The following is a 22,444-nucleotide window of genomic DNA, read 5'->3' on the forward strand; positions in this document are numbered from 1 at the left end:
TGTGAAATCTCAGAAAAAACTGTTTCAGAAGGACGGGGAGCTGGAGGACCGGAAACGTCCTCGGGAGTTGAGTCAATCACCCGAAGGAGATGGAGCAGAGGCTGGGAGGCAGGAAGGCACCGGAGGAGAAGGGGGCGGGGTGGCGGAGGTGGGGGCAGGAGGAAAGGACCCGTGAAAGTTAAGGGCCCTGGGACCATGGGTCATGGACACTCCAGAAACAGGAGATGCACATTTGCATAAGCTGCACGTTAGGGGGAGAGGAGGTGGGCAGCCGGGCAGCAGCAGTCTTGGAGACCAGGTGCAGGATAGCTAGGCCCCCCCTGGTTCGCCCAACGTCGGGAGTGTCCCCAGTAGCGCTCGGTGGAATAAAAGGCAGAATGCCGGGCTGCCCGGCGTCAGGGACCAGCGGGGCAGGGAGGCCTGGCTGTGGGGACACAGGGGCCAGGGCGGAAGGTGAAGCCAGCAGGGAGGTGAGAACAGTGTGGAAAGCAGGGGGAGAACTGAGTTTCCAGAGGGTTCGGAGGCAGAATCGGGGAGTTTCCAGGGGCGCATGCCCTCCTGCAGGGTCCAGCCCTTCTGGATGTTCTCACTAAGGCGGCTAGTAACGATGGAGTGACGTCAGGCTGCCCGGGGCCATGGCTCTGTCCGGCCACGAATAGCAGCCCAGGTCCGCCCGGGACTGACCCACCCCACAGACGCCCCTGTGCGTCTCAGCCAAATTCCTTTGGGCCGTTAGCAACAGACACCTCCTGGGGTTAGTTTAAGGAAACGAGGATTTAACGTGCGGAAGTCAGGACACTCTCCCTCTCCCGGGGCCTGGAGTCAGGACAGGAGGGGCCGGGAAGCCAGCGAGGAGAAGGCAGCCTCTGTGTCAGTCTGTCCATCCTTTCGCCTTTATTCCTGGATCAGGTTCCCATCTCTGCTTCTGTCTGTCCGTCTGCCCCAGGCCCTCTTACTCTCTCACTCACCGTGCACCTGGCCAGCCCTGATAGGCACTTCGTCCTCCGGCCGCAGCTCGCGTCTCTCGGCGGGGAGGGGGAAACGAATGACCAGCTTGGGTTGGTGTCCACCAGTGGCCACACGCTGGGCAGCTGCGGGGGGGGGGGGAGCTTACAGACACGGCCACCTGGAGGGGGTGAGGCTCTCAGGGAAGGGGGGCCTCCGAGGATCGTGGTCGGTGGTTGGTGCCAAGAAACCCGACGAGGGCGGGCGCAGAAAGCCAGAGGCCTGAGGCGACCACGGCTGTGCGCGCAGCTGAGCTCCACGGGCTGAAGAGAGCCGTGTGGACACCGGGGCCGGCTGGCGTCACAGCCTGCTCGTGGGGCCAGGCGGGTGGGGGTCCAGAGGGGCCCCGGAGAAGCCCGGGCACAGTGGCCAAGGGCGGGAGGGGGCCGCCACGATGCCGCGGAAGGACCCCAGCCAGAGCCCGCCCTCAAAGGGAGGCAGGAGCAGCGGCCTGGGCGAGGGACGTGGTGTCTTCCAGGGAGGATGAACCGGCTGTGCGACACGGAGCCCAGGGTGATGGATGAGGAGATGCTCAGGCTGGCCGTTGTAGAGCAGGGCCCGCGAGACGAGGCCGGGCAGCTGGCCAAGCAGGAGGGCATCCTCTTCAAGGACGTCCAGTCCCTGCAGCTGGACTTCCAGAGTGCGTATCCGGGGCGGGGCGGGGCGGGGCGGGGCGGGCGCAGGGGCCCCGCTTCCGTGCGTGGTCCGCGGTCCGCGGTCGCATTCGGGCTGCCTGGGTCAGAAGGCACGGGACCGGCACGGGCGGTTTTAAAGCCTGATACCCCGCGTGGGTAGCGCTGGAACAGCCACAACGCTCCCAGTTCTGAGTAAGGGCAAAACAAGGGAGCATCCTCCCGTTCCGAGCCTTAAGTGACCCCCAAAGGCCACGCTGGTCCCCAAAGGTGGGGGGCACCTAGGAGGGCGGTCCACGCGGCCAGGAAGGGGCGGGGCCGGGGAAGGGCCATGTGCTCGGGGAGCAGCTGCCGCGGAGGGGCTGGAAACAGAAGTGGGGGGTCCCCTCTGGAGCGCAGGACCGCCTGGGGGGAGGCGTGGCTCGGGACCAGGCAGGTCCTTGGCACCCCCCCCCGTGCACCGGGGCGACTGGAATCCGTGTCTCAGGCGCTGGCTGGGAGGGCGAGACCAGACAGCACAGACCCGGTGCCCGGCTCACTAAAGGAGGCCAGCGAGTCGGGCAGAGGGTACAGGTGGGGAGGCAGGACGGGTGGGCGGGGGTCCCGTGACCCCTCGTGTCCGGCGCGGGCGGGTCACAGCACAGGGACCGGGCTGATTGACGTTCCTGCTGTGTCCTGGGCCTCCGGGGCTGGCCTGCCGGGTCACCCAGCGGCCACGAGGGGCTGCTGAGTCAGCCCCGGGGATGTGCGGCGCACGGCAGGCCCGGCCCGGCCTCAGGAGCTGCAGGCGCCCAGGGCAGGGCGGGCCGCGGGGCTCCCGGCGGCAGGGGGCTGAAGGGAAGGCGCGGCGGTCCTCAGACCTCCTTCGGCCGCCCCTCCGCGACTATGTAGCGGACGCCTGTCCCGGCCAGGGCGCTGCTCTGCGCCACCAGGGACTCGCGGAGCTGAGCTTCAAGGGAGGGGGACACGTGTGTGCGGAGAGAAGCGGAGCCAAGAGAGGAGAGGAGGGGAGTGGGGTGCAGTGTGGTCGGGCGGGCAGGGGCCTCGGCACAGGGGTGACAGGGGAGCCAAGACACGGAGGAGGTGAGGCCGGGAGCCGCATGGAGCCCCGGGCAGATCAGTCGAGGCAGAGAGGGAACAGCCAGTGCCCAGGCCCTGGGGCAGGCGCTCCTGTGCGGACGCAGGTCAGAGGCCGGGCGGGGATCAGCTAGCATCAGCCTCGGGGCCGAGAGAAGATGTCTGGCGTTGAGTGAGTGAGGCAGGAGCCCAGGGAGGTCCTGGGCAGGGGAGGGACAGGGAGCCATGACAGCAGGCTGCAGCGAGCCGGTGGCAGCAGAGGCAGATCCCGTGTCCATGTTGAAGACTGAATGGGCTTCTTGGGCAGCCCTGTCATGCTGTCAAATACGTCTGGCTCTTTCGTGTCGTTCTGGCTTTTCCACGTGAACTGCTGACGCCTAGAGAAGGGCCAGCACACAGGCGCGCCAGGCAGGGTGCCCAGGAGTGGGGGAGCCGCCCAGGGCTGGTGTCTGCAGGGTCAACCACAGCCAAGGTCAACCACAACCAGGGCCAGAGAGGGAAAATCCAGACCAGGAGATCCGGGGGCGGGGCGGGGCCTTGCCCCAGAAGCACAGGTGGGGCTGGTATCATTCCAGGAGATGTGGCCACAGAGCCGGGGAACAGACTCCATCCCAGGCAGCCCTGGGGACCGGGGGGGCCAGGGCCCTGGGTCAGAGAAGTGCTGCCCACCGCCCCCCCACCGCGACCCAGCTTGGGGTGGGCAGCTGGGAGGGGCGCCTGCCCGTCTGAATAAATATTGAAACGGCTGCCCCGAATGTGTGGCTATTAGGGGCTTTTTTTTTTTTTTTTTTTTTTTTTTACTCCTTTCACTTCTATATTATTTCAGTTCTTTTAATGAGCATATTCTAACTTTATGTTTTGGGAATCATCACAGAAGCAAACATAGAAAAAGGGGCATGTAAACAACAGCTCTCTGCGGTTTCTAAGAGAACCGGGGACAAGGTCAGGCCTCTAGAGTTTTACACACATTTACACACACAGTGTATGCTTGTCACACTAAGCGTTACTCAGAGCTCGGGGCAGCCGTGGCAGAGACCAAGCCCCGGCTGGCTCAGGAGCAAGGGGGTCAGGCACCGCAGTGACGCCAGGAGCTGCCTCCGCGGGGCGGGTCACCCCCTCCCCGGATATGGACGTTCGGGGCCTCATCCTCGGGCACTCGCACAGCACGTGATTCCAGGTAGAGGCGTTGCAGGGTCAGTGGGCACGGACATTAACTACTTCCTTGCACGTGGCCAGAGCACCCTCCAACCGGCTCCACTAGTTGACTGGCCACCCCGGCAGCCTCAGTTCTATCTGCCACCCTGGGGGGCCCTGCCCGTGCCCTGTGTCCTGAGCCCAGGTGTTTCGAGGCGGAGCCCTGTGAGTCCCCGCCCTGGAAGGCCCGCCCCCCTCCACCCTGCGCGGGCCTACCCGGCCCTGTGGTGGCCCCGGACGGCGGCACCAACAGGGACCCCGAGCTCCGCGGAAGGCAGCGGGGCCCTGGGGCCCCTCCCACGGTCAGCATCAGTCATCCGGCCCCCGAGACCGGAACTACGCCCTGACCCTGACCCGGGCCGGAAGCGGCCCCAGCGCACCCAACTTCGTTTCAGACATCCTCCGCATCGACAGCCTCTGGCAGTTTGAGAACCTGCGGCAGCTGCGGCTGGACAACAACACCATCGAGAAGATCGAGGGCCTGGAGAACCTCACGCACCTGGTCTGGCTGGGTGAGGCCCCCGCGCGCCCCCCCGGCCCGCGGCGACACCTCCCGAGGCTGCCCCCCAGGTAGACCTCCCCGCCAGCCCCGTGGCGGCCCCCGTGCAGCGGGAGCTCCGTCTGCTGGGAGCAAGGAAGCCTGGGCCTGCGCTGGGCAGAGCTCGGCACGTATGTGCTCGGACACCGCGGGGCAGAACGTCTGCCCCAGCCGTCAAACATCCCAGTCCGGGAGGGCTCGTGGTCCAGGTACTCTAGACTCAGGGTGACAGACGACTGGGGGCCCTGCTGTGTGGGGGGCCCAGATCAAACCAGAACCAGCCGTCCCCGCGCTAGAGTGCTGAGCACTTTCTACCTGCTAGGCACGGCCCGCGCGCTCTCCGTGTGAGGCCTTCTAGCCGCCCGGCAACCCCACTGTAGACGGGAGCAAACTGAGGCCACAGCGAGCAGGGGCCTTGCCCGACTCCAGGGCTCCGGCCCTCACCGCCGAGGCGGCAGGGGCTTTGCCGAAGTGCGTCCAACCTGCCAGCCTCGGGCGGCGCCCTCACATCCGGCAGCAGGCACCCGACGAGGGGCGGGGCTGGCTGGGAGCTCCCGAGCCCACTGAGGGGGCTTCTTTGGCCCTCCCGGCCACCCTAGGGGCTCCGGAGGCCGGGGCACCGCCCAGAGGTCCGTGACCAAGACGCAGCAGAGCTGGGACGAGACCCACGCCCGTCTGATCCCAAAGCCACACCCCCGCCGTCCTGTCAGGCTGCTTCCCAGTACAGGCTACCTGGGGCATCGAGGTCCCTCCCAGCTCGCGGGACACTCAGCTGTGGTTGTGAGGGTGGCCGCCAGACCACAGCAACCCCCCCCCGGGGCAGGATGACACTGTCATGTCACGGGTGCAGAGGTTGAGAGGCTGGCGGACTTGGAGCTGCATGTACCAGCAGCAGAGCAGACGAGAGCCAGGTCTCCTGACTGCCGGGCCCAGGTCTCGCCCAGACAAGCCCTCCCGGCAGCCCGGCACCCGTTATGCTGAGTCCCAGGCTCGGCGGCCCACCTGCACCACCAGGAGATGGAGGAGGAGAGGGGGCGGGTCAGCCTAGACCCTGAGCCTCACCCGCTCTGAAGGCCCTGCTTTTAGGCAAGAGCTCCCAGGCCCTGCAGTCTTGCAGACATAAAACAAGGGTCACGGGTCCCCGTGAGATGCCCCTGTGATGCCTAGTGTTCGGGGGGGGCAGGGGCGAGAGAGCCGGAGGGGAAAGTTCTGGCAAGCGGTCAGGCTACCCCCTCAGAGAGTCAGAAGCCTGCCTTTGTCCAGCCACGGGCACTGCCCCCGCCCGCAAGCACGGGCCCAGCTGGTGGCCCAGTCAGCTGTCCCAGCACTGGGGGCGAGCGGGAGCCGGCTGGCACTGCCCCCAGAAGCTGACTGTCCACATCTTGTCCCAGCTTTACACTCAGGCCCGTCCTGTTGGTAGCTTGAAATTGGCCACAGCGGGAGTATTTACACCACCGAAGCCAGCAAGCGCTACAGGTCAGGGCTGCCCGCGCCTACCCCGTTAACCGTGTACCAGCACGCCTGCAAAGAGCAGAACCCGGCTGCAGGCGCGAAAGGAAGCGGGCTGACCCAGTCCGGGTCCCGCTCCGCCAGCGTGCTGGCCGGTTCTGTACACGTTACCTCCGCCCTCTGCGCCCTGCCTTCCTTACCTGCTCGTGATCTTGAGCACGTGACCACCAGGCCCCTTTGAATCCTGGCTCCCTCAGCCCTAAGATGCAGGCGGTGACAAAGGAGGAAACGCTGGGGGAGGGCCTGGCGTAGGGAGAGTGTCCCGGGAGAGAGTCCCCCTGAGGCGCCAGGGAGGCCAGACCGACTTCCTGAGTCCCCTTTCCACATGAGGGCTTTAGCTGAAGCTCTTGAAAAGTTCCCAGTTTGGGCCTCTGGGCCATCGATGTTCAAGGACACCAACCCCAACCAAACCCCCAAACCCGTGGTGGCGAAAAAGCAGTTTTATTCCCAGAGACGAGAAACTTGGACTAGGGGGGTCCTGAGGTCTCAGCCGGGGCTGGGCCTGGAGTTTGGGGCAGCCCGGCCCGCGCGGGTCTCCCCCACCCCGAAGTGCGCTGCCCCCACCCACCAGGGAGTTTCCATCCTGGAACGAGGGCCGCATCGACGCGAGCCTTTGCCCGAGTCCGGGGCCGGGAAGTGGGCAGTGGAGCCGTTGGGGGCGGGGGGTTGGGTTCAGGACAGTCACCCTAACCCGGAGCCGTCCTCCAGACCTGTCCTTCAACAACATCGAGGCCATCGAGGGGCTGGACACGCTGGTGAACCTGGAGGACCTGAGCCTGTCCAACAACAGAATCTCCAAGATCGACTCGCTGGACGCGCTGGTCAAGCTGCAGGTGCTGTCGCTGGGCAACAACGAGATCGGCGACGTGATGAACGTGAGCGAGGGCGCCGGGGGGCGGGGGGCCCCGGGCCGAGCCTCCGACCTGCCCCTTGTCCCCGAAAAGCCAGAATTCCAGACTCGATGATGTTCGCACGCCAGCTTAGGCCCCGAGAGCCCACGTGTGGGTCCGTTTGTGCCCCTGCCCCGGTGGGACCTTGCCTTCCCTGCCCCCACACCCACTCAGCAGACGTTTGCTGGGCTGGGGACCCCTCGGCCCTGGAGCATCTGGCTCGTGCTCACTGGGGACAGAGACCGACAACAGCCCCGGGTCACTGGAAGGGTCGGGGCCAGGGAGGGTCCCCTACCAACACTCCCTGTGAGCTGGCAGCAGGGCCGGGGCAGGGCCCTGGGTGCCACGGGGGGAACGTGGCACTCGGGAAGCTGGGTGACCCCGGGGCAACCGGAGCCACCGTGCAGGTGTGCGACAGATACTGCTGCCGGGCGTGATGGGGGCCCCGAGCCACTGGGCGGGCGTGCAGGGCCCGAGCATCAGCCCCAGTCCTGTCCCCGCGGCTCCGGGCGTTAACTGCCTGCCAGCCTCACTGCAGGGTGGGGCTCGGAGAGCAGGGGAGAGATGGGCGCTGCAGCCGCGTCCATCGCGGCCACGGCCGAGGCCGGAGCAGGGGGCTGCGTGGAGGGGGCTGACCCCCCTCCCGGCTCAGCTGTCCTCAGCGTCGCCCTGGGCTGGCGCGCCTCGTGGCTGTGATCCAGCAGCCCAGGCTGCAGCCTTCCTCGTCCACAGCTGGCAGGACAGAGAGCAGGAGAAATCTCCCCCACGGCGCCCCTCACGCCCCCGACCCAGACCAGAGGGGTGGGCGGACCAGGCGGTTTAGGGGGGAAAGGCCTGGGGCGGGTCGGGTGCCGGCTGCTCACCCGTGTGTGAGGGCCACACCCCGGAGGCCGTGCGGTCTGGGAGGTTTGCCCTGCACGTGCCTGGGAGGTTGTAAACCCAACCCACCTCTTGCCAGGGTTCCAGACCTGACTGCTCAGCTGCCCTCTGCCCTGCGGGGCGGGGGCACACGGGACGGCCGAGGGAGGTATAAGTGGAGAGCTGAGGTTTAACGGGCTCCCGGCCGCCCGGCCTCGGGCCGGGGACTCAGCACCTGGGGCCCGCGTGCCCATGTGCACGGGAGAGCGGCGGCCTGCGGGCTGGTGTGAGGCCTGAGTCAGTTAGGGTTGAGCGGCTGCTACAGGACCGGGCACAGGAGAGCTCTGCAGGCGATGCTGCTTATTCAGGAATCTTCCGATGAAGGGCACACCCCAACGGCCCCAAATCTTGCTTGTGAAAAGCTTTCTGAGCGTCTTGAGCTCTTGCTGCCTGGGGCGGTCCAGCACCCAGGGCCACACGTGAGCAGACCCCCTCTGACCCGTCCCCCGGACACTGCAGAGTTTAATGGACACAGGTCCAGGCCCGGGCGTGGAGGGGACGCTGACTCTCAGGCCACGCCCCGCCCTGCCGTGGACCCTCCATTCCCTCCCCTGGCCTTGCTGAGTTCCTGGTCCAGGGTGCTCTTTCCTGCCTCAGGGCCTTTGCTTGTGCTGGTTTTGCCTCTGGGAAGGCACTCGCCCCTGCTCTTCCCTGGCTGCTCCCTCAGGCCTCAGAGGCCTCAGTCCTAACTGAAAACCCCCCTGTCACGGTCCCTAAGGCCCCCTCTCCACCGCCTCCCCCTTTGAGTTCTTCTAGCCCTTCAACCAAACGGCAACGATTCTACTCACTCTTAAAACATTCTTGTCCCTTGCCGTAGAGTGCCAGCTCTTGCTCTAAGGGCTTTGTGCCCCCTGTGTCCCTACGGCCTGGCACGTGCCTGAGGCCTGGTAGGTGCTTAGTGATCTCTGTCGAACGAATAAACAAATGACAAAGACGCTCCTTCAGGAAAGCACAGGAGATGCCGTCAGATGAGCTACTGGCATCTTGCTGGCTTTCCCCCCGTTCCTAACAACAGGAAGAATAAATGGCCGTCCGTGCACGTCCCCCTAGCTGCCACCCAGCTGCTCCAGGCCAACTGTAAATCAGGTTCCGTTGAACCGAAGGGCGCTGGGCCTCGCACAGCACTTTACAGTTGGAGAAGGCCGCCCGTTCTGAGGGCAGCAGCGGTGGGCACAGCCAGGGCATCACGGGAGCAGCCGGAGGCCCTCACGGCGTGCGGCGTGTGGTCCTCTCAGCACCCGTGCACCACAGCCCTGCACCCTCCTTACAGAAGAGGAGATGGGGGCCCAGGTCCACGGGTGCTGGGCAAAGCCCATGGCTCCTCCCTCGTGGCTCCGCCCAGTGCGGGCAGAGGACGGAGAAAGGACGCAGGCGACCCCCCCCCTCCCCCAGATCATCTACCTGCGGCGGTTCAAGGACCTGCGGACGCTCAGCCTCTCAGGGAACCCAGTCGCCGAGGCCGAGGACTACAGGCTGCTCATCTGTGCCTACCTGCCCGACCTGGTGTACCTGGACTTCCGGCGCATCGACGACCACACGGTAGCGTGGCCCTCGTGCGTCCGGCTCCGCGGGTCAGCGCGCAGGCCCCGGCATCTGGGGAGGGCAGGGCAGGGCAGAGGAGGGTGGCCCTCCTCGAGATGCCTTTACTGCCCCCGTCACTGTCGCGCCACCTCCCACCTCGAGGCCGCCGCCTGCTTTTCTGGGTGAACAAGTCGGGGGACCAAGCGAGGGTGGGCGATTGGCGAGGTCAGCAGCTCAGGGCAGAGTCAGGACTCGCCTCCACGCCACGACAGCTCACAGTAGCGCCCTCTGAGCCGAGGGCACCGGCCCCAGAGAGAGGCCCCCGGGAGCCGGCGGTCTGGCAGCAGGGCCTGGAGGAAGCCCCCGTCCCCGGTCCGCTGCCCGGCCTGGCCGACCGCCCCCGCCTCTATCCCGCTCCCCTGCCGCGTGCTTCCCGCCCTTTGCAGCATGACGTTTGTGGGTGCTTTGCCCCCTGGAAAAAGAACCCCGCCCGACACGAGGCCGTGCTGGGCGCAGGCAGGGGGTGGACAGGGACCTGCCCACCCCTCTCCCTGGGAGCTGGTGCCTTTCCTGGGAGAAAGGAGCCCATGCCTGGTGGGGGGCCCTGAGGTGATGTGGGGCTCGGGGAGAGCCCGGCGGAAGCTGGGGGGGGCTGGCCCCCCGGTCTCGGTGCTGGCGCTGCTGCCCTGGCTGCCACACTGCCTGCCAAGCGTGGAGCCCTCCACTCACGGCGTCTTCCTGGGGGGTCCACGGAGAGCAGCGGGGGGCGGGGTGCCCCGAGAGTTGCCCCTCCTCCGACCATGGCCTCCTCTTGTCCCAGAACAGGACAAGAATCTCAAGTCTTGAATTCCAAGACTCTCAAGTCTTTTTTTAAAAAAATATTTATTTATTTATTTGGCTGCGCCGGGTCTTAGCTGTGGTGCGTGGGATCTAGTTCCCTGACCAGGGATCGAACCCGGGCCCCTTGCGCTGGGAGCACACAGTCTCAATCGCTGGACCACCAGGGAAGTCCCAAGACTCTCAAGTCTTATTTTTTGCATTTAGACAATAATTTGAAAGGCAGCGTGGGCTCAAATGCTCGGAATAGGCCGAAGAGCTGCTGGGGTGTATTTCGCTCATCATAAAACCACGTACAGGGAGTTCCCTGGTGGCACAGTGGTTAAGACTCCGAGCTCCCGATGCAGGGGGCCCAGGTTCGATCCCTGGTCAGGGAACTAGATCCCACATGCATGTCGCAACCAAGAGTTTGCACGCCACCACTAAGGAGCCCATGTACTGCAGTTAAGGAGCCAGCACAACCAAATAAATAAATAAAATATTTTTTTAAACCACCCCCCCAAAAAAAAAACCATGCACAGCCGGACACCGCACGGTTCCCGAGCCGCTCCGCAGCCAGTTGCTCCTCTTCCCCAGAAGGTTACACAGGGGGCAGGCCGCCCAGCCTGGCACCCCGTTGTGCTGCAGGAAACAAAGCCTCCTCCCGCGACTCAGAGGCTTTGCCTGGAAGCACCAAGATTAGTAATAAGGGAAAGGTGGTAAGAGCAGAGCCCCGCAAAGCAGGGGCACCTGGAACCCCCGTCCGTGCTGCTTCCTGTCCCCGGGCCAGCCCCCAGCCCCTCACCTGCTGGTACTGCCAGGCTCGGGCAGCAGGACAGCCGGGCCCAGCCGAGGCAGACCAGGGCTGTGCCTGAAGGCTGGTGCAGCCCTGAGGAGCGGTGGACAGTCCCAGCAGAGCACACGGACGGGTGGGGGCTGTGGGCTTGGGGGGCTTTCTGTGTTGGTGGGGGAGACAGGCAGGAGGGTGACGCTGGGGTTCAGGGCTCGGCCTGCTGAGACCGAGGCCCGTGGAGAAGAACCCTGTGATTTGCAGCGGAGCTCACGAGGTGATGCGCATTCGGGGGCCTGGACGCTGGCGTGGGGCTTACAGCGTAAGAGGGAGAGGGCAGGGGGCACAGGCCGCGGTCCTGAGAGAGGAGGGGCGGGGCCGGGGGGGAGCAGATACTGGAGCACAGAGGGTCGGCGGTGCTTTTGTACCTGAAGCCTTAGCACAGGCGATGCCACCTGGGGCTCCAGCAGCCCCCGGCGCAGGCAGGGGATACGCAGGACGGGGGTGGGGGGGGAGGGCCAGAGGGGGCAGGGCCCAGAGCCGAGACCTCATGCCCAGGCCTGTGGCTCGGGCACCCACTGCACCTCTCCCTTGTGCAGCCCTACAAGAGGGCCAGAGCCTGGCCGGGGAGGCCTGGGGGAGCGGCCGAGTCTGCGCCGGGGGCCTCCACCCCAGGGATGTCCCACGGACCCTCGGCCTGCCCGTGCTGCTTCCCCCACTGATTTCCCTGAGGCTCGGAATACTTGGCAAGGGCCGCGGGGAGGGGATCCCCGCCCACGCTGGGGAGGCCACGGCACGGCAGAGGCCAGCGGCTAGGAGGGACCCCCCCGACCCTGGTGACGCCGCCGCTTCCCGATCCTCCAACAGAAGGAGCTGGCGGAGGCGAAGCACCGGTACGTCATCGATGAGCTGAAGCACCAGGAGAGCCGGATGCAGGCCCAGCTGGAGGATGAGCGCGCCCGGTGCCGGGAGCTGGAGGAGCACAAGGTACGAGGCCACCGGTGGGAGGACCCGCCCCGCCCGCCCCGGGATGCTGCCAAGGTCATGGGCCAGTGCCGTGAAGGTGAGCAGGGCCCAGGCCCCCAAAGCCTGCCCTTTTATTGAGAACGGCTGGTGCCCAGGGCCGCTGGGCTGCCAGAACCTCAGTCAGGGCAGCACTCGGACCTGCCCCTGCTCCTCCCACGGCCTCCAGGCCCCCCTCCCGCACAAGGGCCGGGCCCTCTGTGCCGGAACCATCTCTCAGAGCAGCCCCTGTCCTTAAGACCCCTGGCTGCTTCCTGGCGGCGGTGGAGGCGGCTGGGGGGGGGGGGGGGAGCCAGGAAAGCTCATTCCTCTCCGTGGCGCGTCTCCTCCGGCCGGACCGACCGAGCCGGGCACCCGTCTGTGCCGGGCCCGTCGCCTGCCCTTCCCCAGCCTGCCCTCCCGAGGTGCCCAGCACAGGGCCCTGCCCAGGGAGCCCACTGTGTCTCTGACCGCAGGCGGCCTTCGTGGAGCACCTGAACGGCCCCTTCCTGTTTGACAGCATGTACGCCGAGGACGTGGAGGGTAGCCAGCTGTCCCACCTGCCCGGCGTGGACGAGCTCTTGCAGACATACCCTTCCAGGTCACGGCCGCCCCCAGGGCCTGGGCGTGGGAATCGGGGGGCTCCCCTTCCACTCTGGGCCTCAGGTGGCGCACCCAGGGCCTCGAGAACCGGGTCGGCTGCGAGCGCGGGGACACATGGGTATCTGGTCGGCAGGGCCCGGGCTGCCAGAGATGGAGGCTGGCTGACCGTGTCTGGTGTCTGTGACGCTGACCCTCATTACCTTGTTTATGGGCTCCCGCTGTGCGCTTTGCATCCAGCATTTAAAACTGCTTCAACCACCCCATGGGGTGGGTGCTGTGCTGGACCCCAACTACCTTGTCGTAGTTGGGGAAGCTGAGCTCGGAGAGGGTGAGTTGTCCAGGCTGTGCACTTAGGAGCTGCGGGCTGAGCCTGCATCCCTCCCCCCAGGGGACGTGATGGGCGCTTGTCATCGTGGCTGAGGGACTCGGTGTGAACACTGAGCAGAGACAGCGAGTCACAGTGCCCCTAAACACCCACCGCTCAGGAGAGTGGGGAGGGGTCGGCTCTCCTCCCGGCCTGGCCCTGGGCTGCAGCCCCGCCCGACCTCAGCACCTAAGCGCCCCTCGTGTGGCAGGCGCTGCAGATGTGGAACCCTCAGCCCAGAGCAGCGAGGAGGCCACAGAAGCAGCTGTAGGGCCGGGCCTTGCACCTGGGGCCCTCTGGTCCCCTGACCTCCGCAGCCTCCCTGTGCACCCGTGGCCGCCAAGCACAAAGACGGCCTGGACAACAGGGCCCCAGAGACAGAAACACGCGCTGCTCAGCCCCCCGGCCGCTCCCCCCGCTCCGGGCTCCTGACCCCTTCAGGTCCCCCGGGGGTCTCTCTTCTGCTCTGTCGCCCCGCCCCCACCACGCAGGACCCTCCCTGAATCCCTCAGGCTGAGGGTGGAGATGCCCAACCGCTGATTCATACTCCAAATCCCAGCTGCAGCTCTGCTATGGGAGCTGCTTCCACCCCCACGTGCACCCCCCAGGCAGCCGTGAGCTTCCTTAACGGCCACTCACCTACAAGGACAAGTTCGTCGCCATCTGCCTGAACATCTTCGAGTACGGCCTGAAGCAGCAGGAGAAGCGGAGGGTGGAGCTCGACACCTTCATGGGGTGTGTCCAGGAGGCCATCCAGGAAAAGCAGGAGCAGAGCAAGGCCAAGATCGCCAAGTTCGAGGAGAAGCACTTGCTGGTAGGCCCTGCCCGCCACTTCCCTCCTCCTGCTCCAGGTGCCCCCTGCCAGAGGCCCGGCCCCTCCACCTCTGACGGCCCGAGACCCACGGGGCAAGCCGCTTGCTTTCAGGTCAGGCTTGATAGAGGGAAGGAGCCTGATCTTCCTCCAGATGGGGTGGCCGTGACCACAAACGCCCCGCGCCCCCCAGTCACGCCTGGTCACTCTGCTGACACTGCGTCTGCCGGCCGAGCCCCCAGGCCCCCCGTCGGTGGACGGCTGGTACTGGGTGCGGCTCGGACCCCCGTGCTCTCCAGCCCACGAGCACCTCTCACTGCAGGCGGACCTGGCAGCTACTTGCACACGGGGTGCTGCGGGGGTCCAGCTGGCTTCCCCCAAGACAGGGCCCACCTTGTGTTGCAACCTCCCCCGCAGAGCCCCGCTGGGCTGGGAGTCAGCCCATTGCGAGCCAGGGCCTCACAGACAGCGCCCCATCCCCAGGCTTCGTGAAGCTCAGGCTCTCTGCCCCTGCACCCGAGGAGACGGGAGTCACTCGGGTCCCACGGTGACCCAGCCGGCTCCCAGTTCAGGTCCACGTGACTCTGAAGCCATCGCTCCTTCCACGCCTGGTAACTCACCAGCTGGTGGAGCCTCTGCTCTGACGGCCTCCGCTGTGGAGGGGGTGGAGCTCACGCTCGGACTTGGGCAGTCCGACCCCATAATCCGAGTTCCGACCCACAAAACCAAACTGCTGCCCGTCGCTTCAGGAATTACACTTAATTGTGGATTCCTAAAGCACAGGTTTTGTTTCCAGAGCTTAAGCTCCGTCCGAGACGACTCTGAACTGACCAACTTCGAGATGAAGATGGCGGAGCACAGCGAGGACCTCGCCGAGCTGGTCGACGTGCTCATGACGCTCGAGATGCAGCTGGTGGAGCAGCTGGAGGTGAGGCGGGGCCCCGGGAACACACGTGACGCGACGGCCCTGCTGGGCTCCTGTGCGAGGACCTGGCGAGGGAGCACCTTCCCCGGAGCTACTCGGCGGGTCTCACGAAAGCTTTCTGCGCTTGCGGTGCTTTTCAGTCATTGAGATGACAGGTGGCCCTTGCGCAGCACGAGAGGTGAGCTCGTTCCTCTGGAACGGTCTCCCCATCTAGGAAGAGTGCAGAGCCGCAGCAGGGAGAGTCTTTTATTAGACCCAAGGAGCTGTCGAGAAACAAAACGGACCCCGCTCTTCACCCCCGACTCTGGGATGGAAGGAAGGCTCCCGGTACGCAGCCTGTAGTCGCTGCATCTCGGGGCGAGCGAGGAGCCTCACGAAGTGCTGCTACGTGAAACCCGGGGCGGCCAGACCGACCTGTGCATTTGTTTACCAGGCAGCTGGAGGCCAAGGCCGGGGCCTACAGAGCGGTGATGAAGGGAACCTCCCGCCTGCCGCCGTGGCCCCCCGGCCCCCCCGCCAGCGCCTCCTCGATGCCTCCCTCGTTCAGGTTCCCAGCACATCACAGAGCAGACGCTCGCGCCCCACTGGGGAGGCTGCGGCGCCGCAGAGCACGTCCGTGGGGCATCGGGGGGCTCAGGCAGCGGCTCCCAACCTTTCCGAGCAGGAGGACCCCCTGGTCAGCATCCCGCAATTCACCAGAACCTGTGCTTACTAGCCGCCAAAAAGCTACTCAGTGGAGCTGTGCTTTTCAATGGCCCAATTGTTTTTCATTACAAGAGGGTTTACACACGTGTGAAAAATGTATAATTAGCTCAGTCTGTAGACAGTCCTCGGATTCAGGTGCATTCCCTGTGCTGTCGGCCCACCCTGCAGCCCCTAGAGCCTGGAGTAGGTCAGGGGCGTGACCCACCGTGTGGGCTCACTGGGTAGCAGCCCTCCCCAGGGCCTCTGGGTGAGGCCCGGGCGCCTTGCTCCGCACTAGATGCAGCAATACAGGGGTGCCCTCAGGGAGGGAGGTGGGAGCCTCGCAGGTGAGAGGCCTGGGGCAACAGCCGGCATTCCCGAGGGTTTCCTCTCTGCCAGGCACCTTGCAAAGCATTTTGTGTGAAGAAACCCGTTTCTGCTTCACCACGACCTCGTGAGACACGTACTGTGCGAAGGGAACCCATTTCACAGGTGGGAGGTTGAGGCCCGAGAAGTTAACAACGTTCCGAGTTACAGCCAGTAGTGGGGCTGGCAGGCAGCCTGGCTCCTAGCCACCCGCCCGTTTCTCCGGAGGGGATGGAGGCAGATGCCACTGAGAGCCCCAAGGACGGGGTGAGCTGTGTGTGTGCCCGTTGGTGGGGGGCTCCTGGCAGAGAGACCAGCCCAGGCAGAGGCCTGGAGAAGGTGCCACACGAAAGCCCCGGGGGCGTGAGCGAGGCAAAGTGGCTGGAGGGTGACGGCTGGGGGCAGCCGTCAGGAGAGGCAGGGTCGGCTCACAGCGCCACCTGGCGAAGGTCAGGCGGTTGGTCTTTACCCTCAAGGTCTGCGGTCACTGCCCGCGGAGTGGCAAGGAGCACTTTGCTCTGGTGCCGTTCGGCGGCGTTCACGTCTAAATATGCATGTTCTTTATCATTTCCAGGAGACTATTAACATGTTTGAAAGGAACATCATCGACTTGGTGGGACTCTTTGTCGAAAACGTCCAAAGCCTATATCCTTTCCTTGACGCCCCTCTGCGGGGAGGCGCTGCGGGCTGCGGGGCTCTCAGGGCCTGCACCACCGCTCCCCGCCCGCAGGGGGCTGGGGGGAGGCGCCTGCATTTTAAGCAAAAGGCACAGAAGGGGACAGCTTCTTCACAGCTAAGCAGGATGCAACTAAGTGGGGTCCCTTCCAGGTGGCTCCCTGTGGAGTCACATGCCTGCCCCCTCCCACTGCCACCAAGGAAAAAAGCCCACCTTCAAAGGATGGGGATTTGCCAACCACTTGGAATGTTCGAGGAATACTTCCTGACCCTCAGCACAAAGGCGCCTTCTTAGAGTAGAAGTCTGATGCCCACTGGGTGGCTCTGCAGGCCACTGCTTGCAGCACAAGTCCTGGCCCGTCTGTTCTCTAATGAGTGACTTCACCGGGAGGCCACACCCCCGAGTCCACCCCCCACCCCCCCCCACTGCAGGTGCACATGCCCTGGGGGTGGGGCGACCTCTATGCCGAAGCCACTGACAAACACCATCTAGAAGGAGACGGGTTAAGTGTCAGGTTAGGAACCCACACTGGGGGCACGCCTGACCTCTTGCCACCTGAACTCAGGGCCCTGAAGTCCACCCCAGAAGTCACCCCAGTCCTGCCCTCCTGAGCCCACAGTCCCGCTGGGTGACCGAGCTATGGAAGCAGCCGACCGGAAGCCGGGCCGGGCAACTCCCTGAAGGAGGGTCCACTAAGTGAGGACCTGAGGGTGGGCCGCCACAGGGATGGGCTGGAACGGCGGGGAGGGCGTTCCAGGCAGGCTCAGGAGGCAGCCTGTGCAAAGGCCCAGGGGACGGGGAGAGGAGGTTCCAAGAGGAGGCCTTTAGGTCACAACAGAGTGTGAGAGCCGCCATCACAGCAGGGGTGGGCCGGGACTCCGGCTGCTGCAGGGAGAAAGGGCTGGAGGGGAGTGGACCAGGCGGGACCCCGAGGGGGTGCGTGGCGGGCGAGTCGGAGGGCCCTGAAGGCGGGGATACACGGGGCCCAGCGCAGGGGAGGGCGTGCCGGGCCTGCTCCAGCCCGGCCTTGGCTTAACTCGCGGTGCACGATGGCTCAGTGCCGGGACCTGGAGAACCACCACCACGAGAAGCTCCTGGAGATCGCCATCAGCACCCTGGAGAAGACAGTCAAGGGCGAGCTGGACGAGGACCTGCCCGACGCCGTGCGCTCGGTGAGTGCGGGGGCGGGGCCGGGTCCAGTGGGCGGGGCAGCCCGGGCGCCAGGCAGACGCAGCCCCGCCCCGCGGCCCCCGTAAAGCCTGAAAAACTTGCCAGAGCCTCAGTCTCCTCATCTGCAAGAGGGGCGGTAGGTAGGCGAGATAGGCTAACAAGCAAAGCAGCTGGTGGGCACCCAGTGCAGCCCAGCTACAGAGGAGCTTGTGATAATTAAGTGCTTTCAACTTACCGAGAGGTTGCTTTCTCAAAGCTCATTTCTGTGGGGCTTCTGGCACCTTCTAAGAGAGGCAGCGACAAATAGAGGTTGAGGTCCGAGATTTCCCCGGAAGGTCGTCTCAGCCCCGAGTGTCTATGGCGGGAGGCACTGCTGGGGTCTCTGCCCGCTCGCGGGGCTCCAGGTCTCCTGCGCTGGGGGCCGGCAACGGGTGGGCTGTGTCACTGCGAAGGGCACCCACTTTCCTTCCTTCACCATTCACTGCGCCCCTCAGCTCTCTCCTCCTCTGCTTTCCACCAAGGCAAGCTGCCACCGCCCTTTGCGGGACCCTGGCCTTACTGCTCTTCTCCACGCAGCAGCCAGAGACCCTGGGACTCCGTCCCCCTAGTGAGTCCTGGAGCAAGGTCTCCGCCGCGCCCCGCCCCGACACACTCTTTCCCCCAGGCCTCCGTGCACCCGGCTCCTTCCGTCTTTCAGATCTCAGCTCACACCCAGCTCCTTGGAGGGGGCCCCCACCCAGCACCTTCCCGAAGGCCGACTGCCTCTCCATCACAGCCGTTCATCACGGTTCCAAGCTATCGTGCTCCCGTCGACTTGCTAAGGTTACTCTTCACACTACATACAGGCCCCCGGGGAAGGCAGGAGTGGCCTCTCCCACACCGCGGTCAGCCCCCCGCCCGGGGTGCCGGGCCCACCACACCCGCTGTCAGGTGCTGGCGGAGTCCTGCAGGCAGGGACCAGCAGTTCCCACCCCGCAGCCCCTGTCAGGGGCCGATACAGTCGCCAGGGCAGCGGCAAGGTGGCAGGGCCTCCTCAAACACCCAGACGCGGGGAGAGGTCACCTTCCTGAGCCTGAAGTAAGGCTGCCCCCGAGAGCCCACCCTGGCTGGAGCCACCTGACAGACCACCTAGCGGTCGTGGAGTTTTTGACGCAAGGCTCCGGGGTCTGTGACACCTCTCTGAGGACTGGGACATGCAGAAAAGGAGGCCCCGAAGTCAACGGGAGGTGAGCAGCCTGGGTGGGTGCTTCCAGGGTGGTGGCTCTGCACGGTGCCACCTGACACCTGTTCCCGCGGCCCCGGGACACTCGGGCTGCTGACTGGGTGGGGCTCGCGTGGGCTTGGTTAACTCACCAAAGGACCCCTGAAAGTGGCTTTCCCACCCGGTCTACAGATGGGAAAGCTGGGGAGACAGGGTCTCAGGGAAGTTCGGTGAACACCCAAGATGTGTTGTGAGGACGAGTCTGGATGCAAACCTTAGTCTGAGATGCCGAGCCCGGGCACTGAGCCCTCGCTGCAGACAAAGAGGGTGTTCTGGGTCTGCCCCTGGCCCCAGACCCCAGGGTGATGGGGCTCTGCCTCTGGGCTAAGGGGCTGCCTTGGGCTCGCGGGCAGCACTGGTATCGGGTGCCACCCTGGAGGCCTCGTGGAGCAGCCAGCAGCGCCCGCTGGACAGCCCTCCCTCTGCGGGCCCGTCAGCTGTGTCCCTTAGGAACACCTGTAGCAGGAGATGCCACACCGTCTCCTTACGCTTAAGCAACAAGACTGGGGGTAGCAGGCCCTGACTAAAGCGGAATTATTACCACAAGGAGCCGACAGGGACCGAGGGCCTCCCGAGGGCCAGCTGCCTGAGCAGCTCTGGACGCGTGTTTGCCCTTTTAATCTCCAAGCCGACTCAGTGAGACAGGTGCCAGCGTGGTTCCCTTTCACAGGAGAGGAAACCGAGGCTCAGAGCTGACGGGGAGCGTGTGGGTGGTGGACACGGGCAGGACAGGGGCTCTCAGATGAAGCCCTCGGCAACAGAAGTCTGGTCTCTGTCTCTAACCATCAGTGGGCGTATCAGTAACGGGCTCTCAGGACACTCTTTTTGCAGAGACACTAACGTTTCAAGATCCACAGACTGTATTCTGGAGATCATTAGGCTAACTGCGCCCGAAAGAGAGACAAACCCACGTGTACACACCCGCCCGCGCCCTCTCTACAACACAGAGCTTTCAGGTCCCTCGCCATCACTGGCGACACGAAGCGCCTCCGCTTAAAGCTGAAGCAGCCGCCAGCGAAGGCCTCCCCGCTCTGGGAAGTGACCGCGTGGATGCGCAGCCGCGCCGGGCGCACGTGGCCGGTTCACGTGTGAACACCTGGAACCAGCCGGGCCTGGCGGGGAAGCGGGTGGGAACGAGGCAGGAGCCCAGGTGGGACCCCAGGTCCGACTGGATTGACGTGAGGGGCAGCAGAGACCCATCGGTTTGTGGGACCTTCTGTCCTCGGGGGGGGGCCTGTGCCCCTCGGTCAGCCTTGTGCTGCCCACGCGACGGGCAGGTTTCAGGCAAGTCAGACTTGGAGACGCTTGGCGAGGTGGCCGGGGCTGCCCTGCCTTCTCCTGGGGAGGGCACGCTCCCCCCGGGCACTGGTGCCGCCGCCCGAGATGAGCCCGAGGAATCAGGATGCGGGCTGGGCGCCGCCCCCGCCGCGGGGAGCTGGGCCCCGTCCCTCACCTGCGCTTCCTCGCTCCCCAGCTCTTCGTGGACAAAGACACGATCCTTAACGCGGTCGGGGCCTCACACGACATCCACCTCCTGAAGCTGGACAATCGGGAGGACGAGCTGGTGACCGGGGTCAACTCCTGGTGCGCACACCTGCTGGACAAGGTGGGCGCGGCCGAGGGCCCGCCCCCCGCCCCGGGGCAGACGCGCCCGCGGGGCTGGAGCAGGGAGAGCGGAGTCAGGAAGGCGGGCTCACAGTTGACGGGCCCGGCCGCCGTGTGCCCCTCAGATTCACAAGGACGAGATCATGAGGAACCGCAGGCGCGTGAAGGAGATCTACCAGTACGTCGACCACGTGCAGAGCGAGCTGGACAGCCTGGAGTTCAGCGACCTCCTGGACTAGGGCTGCGGCCCAGCCCGACCCCCGACCCCCAACCCCCGACCCCCACAGGTAGAGAAGTAAAGGACTTTGGTTACCTCTCTCCATGCTCTGTGTCCGCGTCTGAGCAGCTGGCGTCTGGTGAGAGCGACCCCTAGGCGCCCAGGGCAGGCGGGCCCTTCCCCGGGTACAGCGGCACAGCCTGGGGCCCGGCCAGCCCACCAAGGCGGAGGCCGCGGGGACCCAAGGACCCTCCGCAGCTGAGAGCACAGCTGGGCGTCACCCTTGAGGTGGGGCTGTGACAGTACCTCTGGCGAGCACACTCAGGGTGCGGGGACGTGGCCGGTGCCCCCGGAATGGGGGCGAGCAAGGCCCAGCCGCTCCAAGGCCTTTGTGCCCCAAACTCACACTCTCCCTGCTCCTTGACCCGGGCCCAGGCACCCAGAGACCCCGCCTGCAGTCGGGAGCCCTGTGAGTGGCCCTGTCAGGAGGACCTTGGGATCCCTGAGCAGGTCATGTGCACATCAGGTGGCCCTGCCCAGGCTTTTATCCCAGAAACAACAAACACTGTTTACTTTCTATTTTTTAAATATATATTTTTAAATTTATATTTTTGGCTGCGTTGGCTCTTCGTTGTTGCTGCGCGCGGGCTTTCTCTAGTTCCGGCGAGCAGGGGCTACTCTTCGTCACGGCACGCGGGCTTCTCATTGCCGTGGCTTCTCTTGTTGCGGAGCACGGGCTCTAGGCACGAGGGCTCAGTAGTTGTGGCATGCGGGCTCGGTAGCTGTGGGATCTTCCCGGATCAGGGCTCGAACCCGTGTCTCCTGCATTGGCAGGCGGATTCGTAACCATTGCGCCACCAGGGAAACCCTACTTTCTATTTTTAAGAGTAAATCATTTTTGCTAAAACAGTAGGAACAAACAAACAGAAACAGATGGCTCGGACCAAGGAGGACTCGTTTTTAAAAGACTGTTTGATTAAAAACCGGAAAACAAAAGCCTTGGGGCTAAGGGCCACTGAGAGCTCCCTGGTGGGAGGGTCCGGCCCAGCAGTACGTGCCCTGTGGGTAGGCAGGGCGGCCTCGGGGACCCAGAGGTGACCGGAGCAATGAGTGGGGGCTCCATGCGCTTCGAGGCAAAGAATCGTTCAATATAATCACTCGTACCCACGCCCCCTGCCTCGGCCCAAGCTGGCCTCCACCAGCCGCGTGGCTTGGGGCCTGGCCTCACCCCTACAGCAGCTTGTGCTTGACGGCCGAGCTCTCGGAGCAGAGGTGCACGAAGAGGGCGCCGGCGGCCGTGCGCGCCTGCAGGTCCTGCAGCTCGTACTCGTGGGCCCACTCGACGCTGCCCCACTTCTGGATCTGAGGGGAGGATGGGACAGGCCACTGGGTGACCGGCCAGAGCCATGACGTCCCACAGCCGAGGAGAGTAGGCTCTGATCCCGCGCGAACACGGGAGACACGCGGGGGGAGCGGGAGGTGAGAAGCGCGGGGTGCGGGCGGGCAGAGCAGGCACCGTGCTCGTGGGCACGGCCGCACGTGCATCTCCCGCAGGGGCCTGGCCCTCCCCAGGGGAGGCTGGCGTGAGGCGGTCTGCAAAATGTCACCCTCCGCGAGCTGCCTCGCTGGGCAGGGCTGCAAGCGCCCCGCTGGGGCGTGGGGGGTGAATAAACCAGCCAGGGCCACACGGTCGCCGCAGCCGGGCTCCTGGGGGAGGCCGGGACAGCAGAGGCCGGCACGTCTGCACCGGGCAGGGCCGCAGACTCTCCAGGAGGAGCCCTGGCCTGGGCATGGCTGTCGGTGTGACTGCAGCCCGCCCTGCGGGCCCCTCCTTGGCCAGGGACCCAGAGGCGTGGCCCCCCCACCCAGG

The 22,444-nt window shown here is 65.3% G+C and overlaps 2 protein-coding genes and 1 long non-coding RNA gene across 8 annotated transcripts in view; 1 reads left to right on the forward strand and 2 right to left on the reverse strand.

Annotated features, from left to right (window-relative positions):
• On the forward strand, positions 1-21,178 carry DRC3 (dynein regulatory complex subunit 3). Of its 3 annotated transcripts, XM_059048912.2 has the most exons (12): positions 1-1,645; positions 4,304-4,420; positions 6,664-6,830; positions 9,156-9,302; positions 11,758-11,877; positions 12,369-12,481; positions 13,499-13,673; positions 14,467-14,598; positions 16,220-16,290; positions 17,370-17,493; positions 20,227-20,358; positions 20,483-21,177. In XM_059048912.2, the coding sequence occupies exons 1-12, from the start codon at positions 1,489-1,491 to the stop codon at positions 20,594-20,596; spliced, it is 1,569 nt and encodes a 522-aa protein (XP_058904895.1). In that variant the 5' UTR covers positions 1-1,488; the 3' UTR covers positions 20,597-21,177. The 3 variants fall into 3 exon arrangements, with proteins under 3 accessions (XP_058904895.1, XP_066878058.1, XP_066878059.1); XM_067021957.1 differs by having other exon boundaries at positions 20,227-21,177; XM_067021958.1 differs by lacking the exon at positions 1-1,645 and adding an exon at positions 1,707-1,832 and having other exon boundaries at positions 20,227-21,178.
• On the reverse strand, positions 13,372-20,909 carry LOC136793265 (uncharacterized). Of its 3 annotated transcripts, XR_010838313.1 has the most exons (4): positions 20,671-20,909; positions 20,206-20,569; positions 17,727-17,905; positions 13,372-17,436 (listed from the first exon to the last, which is right to left on the reverse strand). It is a non-coding gene; the product is annotated as an uncharacterized lncRNA (long non-coding RNA). The 3 variants fall into 3 exon arrangements; XR_010838314.1 differs by lacking the exon at positions 20,671-20,909 and having other exon boundaries at positions 17,727-17,900; positions 20,206-20,621; XR_010838312.1 differs by lacking the exon at positions 20,671-20,909 and having other exon boundaries at positions 20,206-20,621.
• Positions 21,143-22,444, reverse strand: part of ATPAF2 (ATP synthase mitochondrial F1 complex assembly factor 2) — a 12,849-nt gene continuing 11,547 nt past the window's right edge. For both annotated transcript variants that reach the window (XM_067021959.1, XM_067021960.1), the window contains 2 exons: positions 21,803-21,936; positions 21,143-21,396 (listed from right to left, as the gene is read on the reverse strand). In XM_067021959.1, the coding sequence (XP_066878060.1) occupies positions 21,805-21,936 (132 nt within the window). In that variant the 3' untranslated portion in view covers positions 21,143-21,396; positions 21,803-21,804. The remainder of the gene's footprint in view (positions 21,397-21,802; positions 21,937-22,444) is intronic.

The sequence above is a fragment of the Kogia breviceps genome, chromosome 19 (assembly GCF_026419965.1).
Source record: "Kogia breviceps isolate mKogBre1 chromosome 19, mKogBre1 haplotype 1, whole genome shotgun sequence".
In the NCBI taxonomy this organism is placed as follows: domain Eukaryota; kingdom Metazoa; phylum Chordata; class Mammalia; order Artiodactyla; family Physeteridae; genus Kogia; species Kogia breviceps.